Here is a 20,069-nt window from a genome sequence, read left to right as displayed (position 1 = left end):
ACTGATGTATCACTGTCACTGTACAAATGCATTAATATCGCCTGAATCAATTGAATCGTTCAAAAATCATTCTTTTCCAATGACAATAAGGTTCAATATGTTCAGTTATGCAACTTTATATTTACTAGCATGATAACAGCACAGATGATTTCAAAATGTTGTTTGTATAGCACACTAGCAAAATAAAGCAATTCTCAAAGTGCTTTCCTACAATGTCTTTCATCTCTCTAAACTGGAACACTGGGAAGGTCCAATTCACTTTAGTGAAATTGTTTATTCAGTTTAATTAGTTAATTTTTAATGAATTGGTTCACAAAAAAAAATGAGTCATTACGATCCATAGGGACTTCTGAAAAACAGAATCTTATTATTTAGCCAGATTTGGAGACAGAAATATTTGTTTTTTAGTTTTGAAAGAAATTAATATATGATCCGTGCTGGCAAAATGAGTCACAAAGAGCAGATTTTCAAAAAATTTTATTTTCACATTCTCTATTAAAAAAAAATATTCATAATAATGTATGATTTGTTGGAATTGGCTAAGCTGCACCTGTTTCAAGTCGACAGAAGCAGCAAATAAAATTTTGATAAGCAATTAGATAAAGTTTTCTGAAGGTTTCAAAACAAAATCACCAAGCAACCATAGCCTTAAATTCTCTGGGAATACTTAATTTGGCACACACCAATTTATAGGAAAAATATATGTTAAACATTTTTTTTTCATGATACCACAATGGAGTGTGCGAACTGTTAGAACTCTCCTGAGCTCGTTCTCAGCTGCAGGCGTGTGAGGCGTCATCTTCTTATTCTTGCTTTACAGCGGATCACAGACTATTACAGCCACCCGTCTCTCAAATGGACCACTGACACTCTACCTACAATCTCAATTAGGAATGTCAATAGTTGATTTGAAAGATAGGTGGCTGTAATGGACTAAGTCTGCGGTCCGCTGTAAAGCAAGAAGAAGAAGATGATGCCTCACCTGCAGGCTGTGTTTTAAGGAGATGCTCATACAGTTCAGACAGTTCAGGCATTGCAGTGCATCAGAGGTGAAAAACGATATAAATACTGTTCAGTTTCTTGCATAGAACCAATCGTTTCGTGTCTTTACACATCAACGTATCTTCACGAGCCGCAGGGTTCAGAGTATGTGAAAAGAGTGGAGCATCAACTATTTCCCCTTCGTGCTCCGGGCATTTAATATTCAATCTGCTCCTCGCTCCACTGATCAGAAATACCGCTCCGCCTTCACTCTGTGTCTAAAGTATTTCATTATGTTCGAAATAGCACAGTTCTGTTCATAACGAATATTACAAAATTTAAATTAAATAACAGGAGCAATAGTGAACAATAGTGTGCAAACTTTTTTTCCTACCTCATGACATGGTTATCAGCATTAGAAGGTATAACTGCTGATTTTTGCAGTGCAAATTTTGTTTGAGAATTTGTCTGAAAATAACAGTAGGCTACGTTCTCGCCAGTTATTTTATCTAGTTTATTTTATGTTTTTCTTACAGATTTCTGCTCATTCGAAATCGAATACAGATGAATTAACACTGTATTATGCTACATTTGTTTGAATGCATTATTGACAATTGTGTGTGAAGAAGTGTTGTAGTACTTGTTTAAATCATCCTTTCAGCTGAAATTATCTATACCTAGAAGGAACAAACAGGTCCATTGCCGTCATCATAGACTTCACATTCTTTCTGATTTGAGTGATCCTTCTCTATTAAGCTAACTAAATATGTTTAATAGGGTGAATTCTTGCTAAATATGCAGTTATTTTATGGTTTGTTGGCATGAACTGCACTCTCGATGGAATGGTGGTGGAGCGAAAACCATGATGCTCTGACTTTTAAAAAATCCGCTCCAGTCAAAAATCTGACAGCTCCACTCCACGCTCCGCACACCTCACGTTTTAGCCATGATTCCCATCCACTTTATACATTACATTACATTATAAGACTGTTAGACTGTACAGTTTTAGCTTAAAATCTCTGTTTGTGTTCTGCTGAATAAACAAGCACCTACATCTTGGAGGCCCTGGGGGTAAGCAGATAAACATCGAATTATCATTTCTGAGTAACTATCCCTTTAATAACTCCTCTAACAATAAATCAAATGCCACATTGTATTTGCTTTTTAAAACAAAGAAGGAAGAACTCTCAGAAAACATACGAATAAAGAAAATTTCAGATGTTCAATTACTATGTGGAGCACTGGGATTGCTAGATGAGGGTTAATTAACTCATTTATGTGAAATACACAAATGCAACCAAACCATTTTTCACTTGTTTTGCCTGCAGCTCGTAATTAGTATTTGTAATTAGCAATTGCACACATTCAGACTGATTTCGCCAGCATGGGTCACACATCTTTATTCAGCAATCATGCATTAAATTGAAGTGGCAGTAAAGACATTTATAATGTTACAAAATTTTATTTTTATTTCAAATGAATGCAAAGAATCCTTAAAATTGTATAACAGTTTCCACAAAAGGATCTTGACACTGAAGACTGGAGTAATGGCTGCTGAAATTGGGCAGTGGTAATGGCAACTTTGTTATCAAAGGAATAATTAACATTTTAAAATATATTAAAATAGAAAACCGTTATTTTAAATTGTAATAATATTCCACAATATGACTTTTTTTTACTGTATTTTTGATCAAATAAACAAACCATCAAATCAAACTCAGAAAAACCTAATTCACCAAGTTATTTAACATAAATAAAGCAAACCTCAAACTTTTGGCCGGTAGTGAATCTTCATTTAATTTGTATATACTTAAGCATTTTTTTTGTTGTTGTTGTTGTTTTTAAAATCCTTTTTGCTTTCTTTGACAGTTATAAAAATGAATAAATATTTTCCTTTAAATGGGTGAAATGTAGTTGGTTAAAAACAAAAAGCATTTAGTAACTTTAGAGTATCTAGCTACTTCATAAAGAGGTTCATTATATGGCCGTAGTTTCAATACTTCAAATTATGATTAGCTTTGTCTCAAAGTATCTTTCCCAACATTGCATCATAACAATGAGGCCACTAATTATTAAGGAATCTGCTATCTCTGGACTGAGGACGCGTCTTAAACCAAAGCAATTTGCACAAGCCTCTAACTAGGATGAAGCACCACTACCTGCAAAACACCGAGGAACCGCACAGTAACCGACCGCGTCTTACACACTGGAATAAGTGAAGAAGAGCAGGTACAGCCTGTGGAGCAGATACCGGAGCTCGGCTCACTTGACCTGTGCTACCGGTACGTATGTGTCTGCGTTCTTTCACTTCACATTCCACCAAACTGTTTGACATTCAGAGAGGAACATTATGAATACAGACAGCTCTATTATAAGCCATTCTGTGCTTTCCTCACCATCCCTTTGTTCTACTATTACTGCTATAGTGAGGCTTCCACACAGAAAGTGATCAGCCACACTTTGAAACTCAAACTCAAGGACAGCATGCTCATAAGAGGAGTCATTTTTAAAGGGAGATCAACCTTGTGCGAACACACACACACGGCAGGAAAAAAGACAAGATGGCGGAAGGCTGCACTGCCTGAGGCAGGCTATAAATACTGACCCAGTCAGAGAACGTCTCTGTCTCACCACAGAGACACACACACACACACACACACACACACACACACACACCATGTCCAGCAGTTCAAACACATACAGACAGATACACACACACACACACACACACACTCAAAATCAGAAAACCACCAAAACCACTTTCGACCAGGAACAGTAGCATCAGTCTCACACTGACTCCTAACCAGTCACAATATGATAAAATAATAGCAGCATGTGATACAATGTTCTTGTTTGGTTTCCATTTCTGTCCTGTCACACTTGGTAGCCCAGCCCACAGTCAAATCTCACTGGCCTAAAACCCAGTTCTACAAAGCTGTTTACTAAACAACAAATGTTCACTACTTTTTACACAGTGCTAAGTTAAACTGACATTTGACAAAAAAGACGTGCACCTGAAGATACAATTATATTTTGATGGAAAGACTAAACAAAAAGGCCTAAATTTGTCTGATTAGCTGCTTGATCTGCGACTCTCCTTGTAGTAATTGTAGTAAAAGTCAATTTTCAATCAAATAAATGTAATCAGGCAGAGTAAACTATGCTAGACATTTGATGCCTCAGAAATTTGACAGAATTAAAGAGCAGAGTAGTTTTACTACTGATGAAAATAGATGGATTTATAATACACGCCATTTCCTATCTCTGGGATCCTTTGTAAAGGTCTCAATTGGCGATCTTTGCCTTATAGAATCGACTCAAAAGAGTGAAAGTCTAAGAAACCGAGAAGCCCATTTCATCCCACTGACTCCATGAGGGCATCTCAGAGAAATAAAGCTTCATTATTAGACTGCAGTTTACCATATGATGCAAAGTGTTTGTGTAATTAACTAAATGAGAAAAGGATACATAATCTGTTACTAAAATGAGCAGTGAAAAACTCTAAGACGATGCTGAAACATTAACATAATACACCTATATCAGATACAGATAAACAAGATCATGTTACTACATAACAACAAATGAATGTCAAATCAAATAGTTTCATATCTGGTTTTGAGAACATATTACACCATCCAAAGCCATTTGATTCAGAGACTTGATTCAAGTAGTTACCATTGAAGCAACGTCCATAAAATATAAGCTCAATGCTTTCAATCGTTCGGTGCACTTGTTCCTGTTCGTGTTGTCAATCTGGCAAACTGCGTGTCTTTCAAGTCTGTGGAGGAGGGACCTGGTGAAAAAAAACCCTCTCCAATATTTCGAACTTGGGCTGCAATACCTAGTTCAACCACTCGGTGTCAATCCTACATACAGAACCTTTAAATATATTACAAATAAGATGAATCACAATGCCTTTGCAATAACAGAAAGGCACAAAAGTGTTTCAAATGGGATGCCAGCTATAGCACCAGCCTCCTGCCGGGGGAGGATTTTAGTAACAACAACGTGAATTTCTAAAACGCAAGCTCAGATCTTGAAAAGCATCATCCAAAAGGCATGCATCACTAGGCCATGAGTCATCCTTCTGCTCACTGCCCTGCATGCACACAGTGGGTAGTGCCTGGCCTTTCAGATGAGCTGTCTGTGCAGCAGCCTGTATTCTGCCTGTACAGTGGATGCCAAGATCTCAGGGGATCAAACTACTCCTAACGAATGGAGGAAATCAAGGACGGACAGCCAGACTGAGTCATTAGCAGTAATTAACGATGGCCTAACTTGGCAAATATTGCATAGAAAAGTGCTGTAATGAGCAAGTCCTTAAAGCAGAGCAGGTGTTAACTGACAAACAACCTGTGTTGATGTTCAGCGTGACGAAGGCCTGCTGGGCAATGGACCCCTCTAGAACTGCCCCTGATTGCCTGATTGCCAAAGAATGATAACTATTGCTATATTAGCATCCACATCAACGGACAACAAAGTTTTTGGAGGTATGTTGTCTGCCACTTAAATAATGTGGATTCGTATTGGCTGTCAATGTTTTTATCTTAAAAAAAAAAGATTCTAAAGTTATCCCAACTATATTGTTCCTCTGTGTCATTATTAATAAAACTTTATAGTTATCATATACCAGTGTGAACAGGCTGCAGTACAAACAAGGATGTCTGAACAATAAAAAGAATAGCTGCTCATGCTTCCCTGAAGTGTAGAAGGGAGTCAAAAATCAATAAAACTGCAATACAATACAATGCCATTTAAACAGTGGCATGGCAGTCTCAGCAAAATATTGTAAAGAATAACTGACTAAATATAGGTATATGAAAAAATATATAAGATATTTTGCAACCCTCAATAACTACCAGATATTGTTTCTCAGTATGCAATTTATCAATAGATCCCATGATCCAAGTATTGCTAACACCATGCCCTACTAGATGGAGAGAACATATTTCGTTTAGCATCGACCACGAAACCAATGTACTGAATTGTACTGAAAAGTACAATATAGACAGACTAGACTGAGGCTGAGCTGGTTTCTTGCTACTGCACGACTCTAATAAAACTCTTTTTAGAACATTTCAAGATTTGACGACATGCAGAGTGCAAACTTTCATAAATCCAGCAAGTAGTGTACACAAACCACTATTTCTCAAGTAAACAGCACCCACTCAATCACATTCATCAAATTACAATGCAATTTTTTTAAAAAAATCTATACTTTTCAGTGCATCACAAAATCATAATTGGATTCAAACTGAAACCGTCGTGTCAAGTTGGTCAGACCACATTATAAATTTGTGCTTTAATTTAGACAACCAGTTTTTTTATTACTGCAAAGTAGGGCAAATGTTATGCTAAAGACAACCAAAAGTATAAAATAAGTGTGCAAGACAAAATATCTGTGGCTGAAGTGAAAAAATGGAGCCTGAACTGAAAAAAAAAAAAAAGGATCAGATAAAAAGCTGAAAAATCTGGTTTAGCACATCAAAAACCAGCAGCAAACCTGATTAGTCCATGAGGTGTGTATGAGATTGAGATAAGACAAGACAATGAGTTAGAAAGTGAAAGAGAAAGAAATAGCTTGGGAGAAAAGGGAGAGGTGAAGGGGGTGGTTGTTTTTTTCAGTTGCCTGAATATCTGCCGAGGCCTTTGAGTTTCTCTGTGGCCAAAACCAAGAGACTTGAGCTGACAGGAAACTTAAGCAGGTTCTCACTCTTTATTTCACACAGCTCCATCACACTCTTCTTCCACTGACACAGACAGCTACGGCAGCTTTCCATCAAACTTTTTGCTTCTGTTACTTCTCTGTTCATTCCACAAAAATACGTCGGTTTGGCATGAGCACCTCCCTGTGAATTTCTCCAGGTTGTGTGTGTGCATGTGCCCCTGTGTGGGGCCTCCTGGGCCTCTCTTGAAAAGAAAAAGATCTACTGCTCACTATGTACCGAAGAAAATGCTGCTTCCTCCAGGAGTCTCTCCAAAGCTTCAAGCCTCAAAGTTTACCTTCACCTTTCCCTAATAATACAAACACTCTTTAGGTGACATCCTACCGAATGTAAAACATCCATCTAACACTCAAAGAGCAGTGCATATTCAGTAATCCTTTTATTAGAAGGAGGCATGGTCAAAATGGTCAACTGGTAGGCGATAAGTGAGGTCAACTACTTTTTTTTTCTTTTTATGTTGCTTTAATGTTTTTAGTGGCAGTGCTTTAAAGGGATTTGCAGTGCAGAGAAAGCTATAGCCTAAATCACAATTTGCTAAATAAACTATAGTGTTTGTGCATTTATAGTAACTTCACAGACCAGGCTTGAGCAAGCTAAAAGACTAAAAGAAGTTGTGTTGAGCCTTCAAACGTCATAGCTTTAACAAATTTCACGACAATAATTGTCAGTCTTCAAATCGCCTGGTGTTATTAACACGTAGGTCTCTGTATTTATAATGACTGATGACTTTAGATTCATAATTCAGTCATTTTGTTAGCTGAATACCTGTCAGTTACCCCACTGAACGATTGAGATTAGCATCTATACATCTTAAAAACACATCTGGCATCTGATAGACATGCTCTTAACCAGTCTAGATAAACAGAGCTTCCTGAAAAGGGATAGTTAACCCTAAAATTACAAATTTTGTCAATATTTTAAATTGACATTTTGAAGAATGTTGTAAACCAAACAAGTTATTTCCATTGCATGTACAACATTTTTTGACATTTCTCAAAATATTTTTTATGTTCTACGGAAGTGAGTAAATGATGACAGAATATTCATTTTTTTGGGTGCACTATCCCTTTAAGATCAACTAATTGTTCAAACGGTCCACTAACTTCCAGAAAGTCATAAAAATTTAAATCAACAAAACCCATCATAACAAGGAACATCATTTGGCAGAGCTCTTCGATAACTCACTGTGTCTATTTGTTTGGATCACATTTGTCAGATCACAAGACAATATCTTGTGTTTAGAATGCTTAGATATATAAAGGTCACCATTGCTCCAGAAGGGTTACACTGCACTATCTCCATCGACAAATCCTTTTCAACAAACAAGCACTTTGATCTATCTTACTTTTCATTACGCAGAAGAAATCTAGCACACGTCGAGCCACCCAGCAAATTCATGAACAGGCAGAAGGAAGATACATATCTTTATCAGCTGAAGATAATGTGTGCTTAGGAACCGTGGCCCAAGAGAGGATAAAGAAAGATGTGAAACAAAGCAAAACTAGATTAGATCTAATTAGCAGAACTCTGCAAATGCCCCTAGTACACCCCGATTAAAGAAATGAAAGATTCTCAGCATTGACTCACGCAGTGATAAAGAAATTTGGGGGATGAAAATGTGAAAGAAGGACAATGACGACTCAGTTCCCTGGAGTATTTTGCAATGGAAAGTCCCTGTGAGCACTAAACCAGCATTTCTTCCTGCATCAAGTCTGATGTTTGAGAGTTCCAGCATTAGCAGATGCTTAATGAGATTTATGACTGTCTATCCCTCACATGACATAAGCCCCTCTCCCATCTGCCCCACGACAGCCCTCAAAAAGCCCTTTCTGCTGTCTTAAATTTACTGCCTCATACCTCACCTCTCTCAAATATGGGTTCATAACCTGTCCTATGAGGCGAGGAGTGCTAAACCATACACGTCAGCACATACTTTCCTCTCTCGCTCCCGCGGTCTCTCTTCCAGTGCTGTCACTCTCACTTCTCCTTTAATTTGGATCATGTCTTAGACCTGCTGTTTAACAATGATTTAACCGAGACTAACCCAGGACTGATACAATTGAATTATTGAGTGTTTCTTCATCTACAAGAACTTATTTCATAGTGGTTCTTTTTTTTGAAAACTTTTCTCCATTTAATTGTCTACTTTGCAAATGCTTTCAATGTATAGATTTTATAATTGTCCCAGACACAGATTTTACATAAAAAAAAACTATTATTAAGGTTAAACCTATAGACATATATAGCCATTTTAATATTTACGGTGTGAAAATCATTTAATTCTTTATACAAACTACGACTATACTTTGGTTGTAAATCATAAAAAGTTGAAAAACAAGTGTGAACATATTAAGAAATGATTTAGTTGTGTGCATTCAGGATGAATAAAAAGAGTTATGAAATCAAACCATTTTAAATTGGGTTTCGTTTAAAATATTTTAAATGTTATTTCCACCAAAGTATTATTATCGAACACAACTCATAATCTGGGGTATGAATGCAATGACGAAATGGATAGATTGCTATTGAACACTATTATTAGTTAGTGTGAATTTAATAACACTTTTATAATTTTGGCAGTTTTCCATAACAATAATAATACTAATAAAATCTGAACAATGTATGCAAAATATTTTATATGCAGCATCACGATTGTGAAGAAGTCGTTACAAATAAGTTACATTACATTAAGGAATATAATCCTGATTTACTGCAGGGCCAGTTACAACTGCTCAATATCATTTACCGTTTAAAGGTTTAAAAGCACAAATGTCTAAATCCAACAGCAGTTAGCAAACATGTCCGACTGGTCTCAACCAACTGTTTCACTGTCTTGTGCCAATTCTTTCGGATCGCCCACATACAGTAAATAACTGCACAAACCCTGATCAGATGTACTCTTTTCACCTTCTCCAAACTCACGTTATAAAGATGCACTAGCCAGTTAGCATTTTATATTTCTGGAGCACATGCAACTTTTAGTTTTGCCGCTCTAGTAGTGTTTGAGAAGATGCATATGGTACACAAATATGTATACGGAGAAGATCTTTTAAAAAAATTTACTTCATGCTTTAGTAAACCATTGCAAAGGAAAATCATAACTGACCTTTGGTTTTCTGTTCAGCAGCCTGTAAGGAAAGAACAAAGGTGGACACAAATGAACACTTACACAGGTCCAGCGTACAAAAGCTTCATAAAGAAATGACTAGAGGACCATAAATCTCAGAAAACATTTGATCGATTATAATTGATTGATTAACTATTTCAGTATTATGCTAAATAGAGATCTAGATGAATATCTGGGGCTAAATCAACCCAAAGAGCAGCAGGATATGGCCTGTGCAACCTCGGTGAAAGTTGCACTATTTAAAGCATGATGAGAACACTGGCTTTCTAACTCCTTGACGAGGTCTAAGAAATGAGCACTAGAATAACTGTCTGTGTTTGAACAGAGCTTCAAAGGCAGATGCTAAACAGATTGTTGTGAGCTCTAGGTGTCCCGTTTGGCACCTGAGGTTTACATCAGTGAATAGGTTTCAGAAGCTTATGACAGACTCCGTAAGGTGTCCGCTAAGTGGCTTTTATAAGAAGGATGCAAAGCAAAAGATTCTATGTGAAAGCTTGTGGGTTACAGGAGAGAACTGACCTTTTTCTGAGCAGCTTCTTTCTTTTTCTTTTCCTCTTGCTTTTTCTTTTTCTTTTCTTCCATCAAATGGTTCTACTCTTGTGTGACGTGTTTTGTGCCAAGGCTGTGGAAAACAGATCAGCTGTGTTATCTAGTCCCAATCTTTAAAACAAATACAGACAATTGATAGAGTAACTCTAAAACACATTTGTTTGAATACTCAATTCTGATTGGCTGGCAGGTATGCATTAAAACCGTTTAATGCACAGGTAGTTCCAAGTCAGTTTAATCACCGTTCCACATTAATGTGCTGCTTTCAGTATTGATGCACATAAACAAACACATCACTCACACAGAGAGAGAGAGAGAGAGAGAGAGAGAGAGAGAGAGAGAGTGAGATCAGAGATCGCAATGCACAGACACACAAACATCCAGAAGCACAGAAACGCTTTATTAATAAAATAGCTTCAATTCTGGATCGCTACATTATATTTACCAGCAATGAGGAGGTAAAAATCACTGTTTTAAGTAACTAGCACCTTCGAGTTTCATCGTTTGTAGAGAGAAGTGCACAGATGCAGGTAACTCGCACACACAACTGTCATCTCTCTTGTCATCTCTCTCGCTCTGAATAGGTTGATCAGTAATTTCAACAAATGTATTTTCATTCATTCAAATAAATGTGGTCTTACCGCACTATTTTATCTTGCGATCAAATACTGCACTGCAAACATCTTTAACAATTTGAATTTGTCAGTGCTGGCAGGATAATGCACGGCTAGCTGTGCATTATACGCCACGTTGTGCATTTCTTATTGTGCTCTACTCATAATAAATTATTTTAGGATGTTTAGCAAAAAAATATGTTTTCTAATTCATATGACATCACGTTACCACTCATCAAACCAAGGACAGTTCAAGGAAATCACCAGTAAATTAATTATAATAAAGTCTAATAGATAACCAAATTCTTATAAATATAGTAAAATACATAGAAATAATTAAATATAACATAAAATATACAGAAAACATACAGTAAACACTGATAACATGTCAGATTGCCCAAATGAAACTGGCATTACTCCAGACTTCAATTACACATGAACATTCTATGAACATTTTTAGTAAAAAAAAAAAAAAAAATGTCCCTTAATATGTTTTTAAAATATTAATGTCTTTGATGAATATAGACCTTTATCATAGTGAATATAGCAGTTTAAAAATACAAACATTTGCAATATTCTAAATGTCTTTACTGTCACTTTCAACCAGTTTAATGCATCCTTGCTGAATAAAAGTAAATGTGTATTAACATAAAAAAAAAATTAATAACACCACACTTAGAAACAATAGTGCAAGTTTACATGCTTGCTTTATACAGTAGCTGAAGTAAAACAAAACCAAAAAATGGATGAAAAAAATATATTACATGCTTGGTCATGCAGAAAGGGAACCTACAAATGTAATCAACTTAGTGTGGCTCTTCAGACTAAAACAAAGCCTGGTTTACCAGTGACCACCAATAAAACATTTTAACAAAACCTAAGCTCTTCTCTAGGTATTAAAGAAAAATACAAGAAAAATGTCCCTCACCAACACATTCATTAGATAATAAAGACCAACCTGCTTTAAGACAAAGTTAAGCAGAATCCAATCACTAGTCTTGCAAAATAAATGAAAACAGCATTGAGTTCTAAAAAAAAAAAAAAAACTATTTGTGAACAGAGGTGAATTGTGTAAGAGCTGGTCTGAATCTTTGCACTTCTGGTAACAATAGCCAGAAAAGAATTTTAACAAGAAGTTCACAGGAAAAAAGGATGTGCTTGGGATTCAGAGGAACACTTCTTTTAGGAATAAAATCACTGACTTTGAACTTTGTCTATTGTTTGCCACTCTGAGTATATGAATCAGAGACAAACAAATGTGACATGAATCAGATGCATCAAGCCAAGACTGATGAAAGCTGATACAAGCTGAGATTAAATATATATCAGCTCTTCTTCTCAGATAATCTTGAGTAAACATTTTAAACTAGGGATGCACTGCACAATATGTTGGTGTATTACCGGTTGTCAGGTTTATACAATTGATACACCACTGTTCAAATGTTTAGGGTTTACTGTTTACTATGCTCACGAAGCCTGCGTTCATTCCATCAGAATTTAGTAAAAATATTCTCTATTAACAACGGCTCTGTGTAGTAACAGCTGCTCTATGTGAAATCACGCACCTGATGGAATGAACCGATGATTAGAGAACCGGCTTTACTGACGAGATGCGCATAACGATCGGCCGATCGTGATCGGAGCAACCCTATTAAATACACATCCCACAACGTAACAGCCTTCATCGTTGTCCTAATATATATTAATAAACGATACGATCCAAGTCACTGTCAATGTGATAGTGTAGGAAAAAGTGGTAGGTGGAGGAAGGGAGGGAGGGGGATGAGCGAGTTGAAGAGACAGTGGAGATGTGGTGGTAAGGGGTTGGGGGGCTAGACGCTCTCTGGGCACAGAGCCAAAAATGTCAACGCTGCAAGACAAACAAGAGAGCTAAGAGCCCTCAGGAACCTGCTGGCTGGCAACAGCAGCCTAGAGAGGAAGAAATCTGCAGCCCCTCCATCCGACACAATCACGCATCAGAAACCCATAACTTCAGTGTCATTTGAGAAGACCAAACCTGACGTGCCAGTAAACCCCTGGATAATAAGAAACTCTCCTTTAGTCATCCAGCCACACTCAACAAATATCAGACTAAAGAGTCCGATTTTATTTCCACAGGCGACCAAACAGTGGTGAAATCCTGTTTTATGAATTCCAGACCATGTGCAGCTAGCCACATTTTGAATTCAGCAGAGGAAAACATCCTAGCCAGAATGCCAATGAAAAAAAGTGAAGGTGATGTTTTCCATAGGTTCAGTTCCTGTGACCAAACAGCCACTAAAAAAAAGCTTTTCAGTGGACTGACTCGCTGTCATAGCAGTCCGATGACTTTCATCTTCCTACAAAGTCACTAATGAAAGCACTTTCACAAGCTCTGCTGACAATTTATTGCCCTAATAGATCACACAAATGCCTGGCATAAAGACCCCTGTCATTATACTCAAATCACGTAGGTCTTTCAGCGATTGCACATTTGTCTCAATAAAATAAAAACAGTTCAGCACGCTAATGGACTTAGCATAAGAGGAGACTCATGTAACAAGGGCTAAACTGAGAATGATCAGTTCTAAGATCATTAGTGATACATCAAGTGGGGGAAAACTGTCAAGTGAATTTTGAGTGAGGAGAGGGGGTTGTCAAGTGAAACCCTGTAACCGGCTGCGGCTTTTCATCCTCTATTCTTTCAGTCTCCAGAGAGCTTTATGTTGGACCTATGAAACAATACTGCTCACCCAAAAAATCAATCACAATCATGTCCTTCCAAACCTGTATGACTTTCTTTCTCCCTCCCAGCCTCAGACGTGCCTAATGACCACCACAATACATTCCCTGACCATCTGATGCACACTCCACACAAAACCAGACTGGAGACCGCTACATTCTTTTTTCTAAAGAAAGAAATACTTTTAATCATCAAGAACGCATTATATTGATCAAAAGTGGCAGTAAAGACTTGATAAGAAATGTTTCCTGAACACCAAGTCAGCATTTAATGACTTGAAACTAGGGGTGTAACGATACGCGTATTCGTATTGAACCGTTCGGTACGACGCTTTCGGTTCGGTACGCGGTACGCATTATGTATACCGAACGGTTCGTTGGAGTAATTAATTATATTTGAAAAAAAAAAAAGAGAGAGAGAAAGAAATATAATGATATGCGTTCAACAAGGTAGCCCAATAACCCAAACAACGTAATAGGCAACGCCCCTGACACTCCCGAAGAAGAAAAAAACACCAACTTATATGTTTATGTTAGGGTACTACTCAGCAGGCGCTCGCTCACTCAGTACGCGCTGCAGGCTCGTTGCAAAATAGCCAATGCGTTTAACAGACTAGAAATGAGAAGATCCTCCAATAACCAACAGGTCTGGTGTTTGGGTGCACTTTGGATTCCCTTTAAGCTATAATGGTGATGGCAAGAGAGTGGTGGATAAAAAAACAACGGTATGTCGCATCTGCAACATGACAGGGTACACCAGCGGGATTACAAAAAAAAAAAAAAAAAAAAAAAAACAGCGGGAATATCTGGGATATATGCGTCAGTACTATCTGGGAAAAGACGAAAAAAAGGAGAAACATGCACGCAGCAAACTATCCCTGCAGCATTTAGACATTATAGCTTACAGGGAATCCAACCCAAACACCAGACCTGTTGGTTATTTTAGGATCTTATATTTCTGGTCTGTTAAATGCATTAGACATTTTGCAACGAGCCTTCAGCGCGTGCTGAGTGAGCGAGCGCCTTAGGGGCCGTTCACATATCGTGCCTAAAAACGCATGGAAAACGCTAAGCGCGTCTTTCTCCTCCTTTCCAAAGCGCTGGGGCAGAAGCGCTCATGAGGCGTCTGTCTTTGCTAAGCAACAATGACGTGCTCTCTATTTCAGCGAAGGATAAATGGATTTGCAGCTCTAAAAATCGCTTAGAGCTACTGAATTTATTTCAAAATTGCAATCCATATACAACTATGATCAGCTGTTCCTTCATCTTGGCTGAGCTCTCAACGTTGTTACGGGAAAGGATGAAGCTGATTGGTTGGTTCTTGTCACATGACCCGCGGTGCGCTTGCGGCATTCTGAAAAGTTGAGATGTTTTTACATTTTGCTGTATCTAAAACGTATCGAACCGAACCGAACCGAACCGTGACATCAGTGTATCGTATCGAACCGAACCGTGAATTTTGTGAACCGTTACACCCCTACTTGAAACTGAAGACTGGCGTAATGGCTGCTGAAAATTCACAAGAATAAATATATTTTTAATTATACTAACATAGAAAACTGTTATTTTAAACTGGAATAATATTTCCTAATGTTACTGATTTACTGCATTTTTTTATCAAATAATTGCAGTCTTGGTAAGTATAAAATACTTCTTTATATAAATATTAAAAAAAACCTTACCAACCCCAAACTTTTAAAGGGTACTTTATGCAAGCACAATATAAAGAGATTTTATATAATACAATATAAAGTCACTTTATATCAAGCAGACTCGATATCTTACTTTATTTTCTGCCTGTGAAATAATCAATATCAATTACTTTTAGGGAATTAAAAACACTGAAGGTCAGAGAAACTGTCATCATGGCTTATTCTGAATAAGATTTATCTGAGCCAGCCTATTGTTGTGGTATCCATCTATTTCAGAAACACCACAAACTGTGGCTTGCTACATGTCGCTCAGAGGCTCTCTTCCTGTCTAAATGGGCATTTCTTGGACAGAATAAGCCACAAATACTCTGAATACCACAAAACATAAATCATTCAGATGAACGATCAAATAACTGCAAGAATTTTAGCACCCACAAATTGCTCCAGAACAGTGTATTCATAGAGTTATAGACTCAATCTTCCAGTCCTATGCATTTCTAAAATGTTGTTGATGTTAAAGGGAAAGTTCACCCAAAAATGAATATTCTGTCATCATTTACTCACCCACATGCTATTTCAAACTCATAAGACTTTGGTTAATCTTCAAAAGTTAAGCTATTTTAGTAAAGCCTGAGAGTTTTCTGTCCCTCTGTTAAAAGTCCAGGTAACCAAAACTTAAAAAGATCCAGAGATGACATATAATGAATCCATATGAATTGAGTGGTTTAATGGTTTTATCCGATAAACAGGTTTAATAAACAATTTTAATTTACATCTAAACAATGATTCAGAAGTTTGCTCTGCTTATACAGATACATTTTACAACACTTATGATCTTTTTGGTCCTTCTATGGTTACCTGGACCTTCAATGGATTTATTAAAATATCAAACCAAAGTTTAGAACGATATGAGAGTGAGTAAATGAATGAATTTTCATAACTATTTAAGTCATCCTGATAGTCTTGATGGACAGGAAGGACCATATGCCTTTGCAGTGACTGAGGGCTGCCACTTTGCATGCAACCAAGCAGATGAAATATGGCAATCTACAAATAAAACATGACTTTTAAAAAGGTTAATGAATTCAGAGAACTGCTTCAGTGTGTCTCTCTCTAAGAGTCAAGTTTACCCTTGAAAGACTCGTCGGAGTGGCCTTTTGGCCTACAGTTCTCAACCAATCAAAGAGGAATGTAAAGCTCATGCAAAAAACACAAACTGTAGGTAGATCAGCTCAACCTCCTTAAATTAGACCTGCATGAATAGAGAAAAAAAAACAGCACACAAAAATACATTTAAAATATCTTATGGCTTTTCACGTGTAAATAAAGTCTCAAGAGTCTTAATATTCTCAACTCTACAGGCTTATGTTATAAAGTTATTAAAGGAAAATCTTCAAGACCTCTTGTTCAACAACACTCATAGTTTTAAGGTGGCTCAGAAGGGAATGTGGGAATTAATAGGACCTAATCATTCAGCTATAAAAACCGATGAGGGATTCCTTAAGCATTACTAGTTTGATACCAGTGACTGTGAGAAGCTCAAATGGGAGTCTCTATTTTAGATTTGAATATAAATGCTAAACTGAGACATGTTCCAACAGTGCAATGTGGCATATCACCAACAAGTGTTAAAAATAGCAATAGAAAAAAACTTGGAAATGTAAAAAATGTGCCCCAGAAAATTAAGTAAACAAATAGTAGTAGTAGAAGAAAAAAAAGAAAACGAGAGCTGCTTGCAGAATATAGGCATAAATATAAACACATGCGAACTAATACTGACTTGACATTATTTGTTTGAAAAAAAAAGCCATGTTTTTACTTTAACAAAACATTATAATATGGATATTGTATAGGAAACCAGTTAACTCTAACATAGATCTAACCACTGAAATGAGAAGCAATCCATGGTTTAATCTGTGGCTACTATGGTCTTGCTGAAAATGCCACAGTTACTATAAAATAAGAGTTTCATAAGGGAATCACAACTATGACTCCACTTCAAAAACCAATAGCTGCAAATGACCAAATATGAAGCCACATGGTGCAAATCCCTAGCCACAGTAATGCTGGTAAGGCTTCATAAGAACAAGCTGAGAGGGGCAATGTGACCTAAGCTTTATGGTAATCTGAGCATTAAGTGGCCTCTTTTTTCACTCCTGGAGAACACACAGCCCTTTTCAAAGGTCTGGCCCTGACAAGGGGGCCCCTAACCATGTGAGGGGAGCAGAAACTCTCCCTGCCAAATTAGCAACTGCACCACATAGACAGCCATTGGGACGTTTGACATTGGTGCTGTCCTCAGAAGGTAAGCATGTTAGCATTATCCAGCACTGCCAAGAAGATCTGTTCAACACCCTTCAGAAAATGTGCCATAGTGTCCGTCTAAATATCAACTAACTTTACCACAACAAAACGGTGGTAATTTGGCATTGTCAAGCACTCTCGAAAAAGAAAATAAACACTGACAGAAACATTATGACAGCTTACGTTGTGTGAGTCATATTTCTAATGAATTTAGTACAATTTCACAGTACTAACAACGTAATTACTGACATATTGCTGCAAACTATTAGTAAACATTACTCTCAATTGAAATAAACAGCATTTCGCCAATAAAACCTCTAACATTTTCCTTGGGAAACACAAGCCTTGAACATATAGAATAAAACAACATTTTTGTTCTCAAATAAAATTATTTTGAGGAATCTGATTTTATATTTTTTTTTATTCAAGGGCAAAACGACCGAGCATCGAGCATACAGTGAATCAGAGCTTTTAATCAGAAATAAAAGCAGCTCTTCGCGCGATATTTCCAATCCAAACCCTATGGAAATATAAACACCAAAGCGGTTGTTTCGCTATCGTTCATTGCCAAAGCTGTAACATAACAACACAATCTCAAAAACTAGAGAGGTGTCTTCATCGACAACATTTTTGAGCATCAAAACGACGTGACGGGACTCCCAGCAAATACTAGACACATTTATTTACAAACACACCGTTCGAGCTCCGAATTACGGCGTTTACAACGCAACGGGCGAACATATGACTCCTAACTGAGACTGTGATCAGATAGGAAAGGAAACTTATCTCGCATTTGTTTAGAAAATGGGCCAATATTGATGTTTGGGGGGGGGGGGGTAAACAATTGCACACGCAAGCTATTTCGAACCATCAAAACAGAACAGAAAGCACATGTTATTAAATAAACCTGGAGAGAGCCAGCTGATAATTATGCGCTTCTTCTGTCAGAAACAAAATAGCACAAAAGTACATGCTACAATGACGCATTGTCACTGTACACCAAAATGATCACACCCCGCCTACTTAAATATTATAACTGTTTTTTAAATGTCTCACCTTACCTTTATTCCGCACACGGAGCACCTGCGGTCTGCTGTTCAAATGTGATGCAGGAGCTGCATGGTGAAGGAGGATGTTGTCTGACACACAGATCAGATCCTATTCAGACGCAGTCAGACACTCACTCTTGCACTGAGCTGCAATGGCGAGCCTGACTTTCCAGTTGAGAAATTCACCTCTCATTATGCAGTGGAATTTGTCCAGGGAGGGGGTAACTCTGAAATACCAGTGCAAACAATAAGAAGGACATTAAACGGCAGTTTTGCACGTCAGCAAGCAAGATCAGGGTTGATCAGCTGTAACATTTCGGCGATCCTCACTCAGGAGCAGCTACACCCACACAGACGCGCGCGCGCACCGGCAGCTCGAGCTTTTGTATGCTTTTGGATGTATATAACGTAAAGTGCTTAAAGGGAATATATCAGCATGCCTTTAGTTCGCAAATACGTGTGTAACAGAGTCCACGCGAGTTAAATGTCCCGATGCTCAAAAGGTGGGGAAATTCCAGTGCATCCATTTAAAAGGATACTGCACTGACGTGAAGCGTTCACTGGGTTTTCGTTTGTGGCGCTCGCGCAGCCATTTTGTTGAAACTGACAACAGCGTCTCAGGTCTCAGTGGAGTCAAACAGGAAGTGCCCCCATTCCCCGGCGGCACGTCACGTGACTTCAACTAACAAACAATCCAACCCCTCTGTTAAAATATCGCGCTACCTTTGTTGTTGCTATGACAACGAGGGTCGAGGAACTACCTCTCCCCTCCCCCAACACACACACACACACAGACACACACACACACACTGACGTACACTCAGACATCCCGTGTGTAGCTCACATTGAATTAATCATTAATCGGGCTTTCTCAGCAAGACTTTAAATATATATAAAAGACAGAGAGCTCTTGCTTCCTTTTATTGCTTGTTTATCATCCCGCCTCAGGTATGTTTTTGTTTTAGATATCTTTCCAGCGGAAGGGGGCGCTATTTCAACCAACCACTAGTCATCACTTGAAAAGCATCTCTTAATTATGACTTAACTTATGAACTGAAAATTAAAAACAAATGAACAGACAATCAGTTTATTTATCCCTTGCTGACATAGGAAGTAATCGGCATAGACTTACAGCTTTGTTCTGTCATTCCTGGTTTATTGGGCTGCTAGAACACCCTCTGGACAAAATGCCTTTATTTGCATTGCAAGCACATCTTTTTCTCTTACAGAACAAACATCAAAACTAAAATGGTGTGCACCATTATTATTTGCAGAATTTGATAATTGTTACACATAAAATGCACAAAATATTGTGCAAACGACAAGGTGGACAAAATTTCACATCA

General features: G+C 37.6%; 1 protein-coding gene across 6 annotated transcripts in view; it reads right to left on the bottom strand.

The window, feature by feature from the left end:
* The window catches only part of LOC113045065 (trinucleotide repeat-containing gene 6C protein-like), a 56,301-nt gene extending 36,945 nt beyond the window's left edge, over positions 1–19,356 (bottom strand). For 5 of the 6 annotated variants that reach the window (XM_026205201.1, XM_026205215.1, XM_026205224.1 and 2 more), the window contains exons 1-3: positions 18,736–19,355; positions 10,354–10,456; positions 9,814–9,835 (exon numbers count right to left, since the gene is read on the bottom strand). In XM_026205201.1, coding sequence (XP_026060986.1) covers positions 9,814–9,835; positions 10,354–10,416 — 85 coding nt within the window. In that variant the 5' untranslated portion in view covers positions 10,417–10,456; positions 18,736–19,355. Of the gene's footprint in view, positions 1–9,813; positions 9,836–10,353; positions 10,457–18,730 lie in introns of all 6 variants that reach the window. The other variant, XM_026205208.1, reaches the window with a different exon arrangement.
* Positions 19,357–20,069: the final 713 nt, after the last annotated feature.

This window comes from Carassius auratus, chromosome 3, assembly GCF_003368295.1.
Source record: "Carassius auratus strain Wakin chromosome 3, ASM336829v1, whole genome shotgun sequence".
NCBI lineage: Eukaryota > Metazoa > Chordata > Actinopteri > Cypriniformes > Cyprinidae > Carassius > Carassius auratus.
Note: the sequence above shows the minus strand (reverse complement) of the source record. Positions and strands in the feature narration are given on the sequence as shown.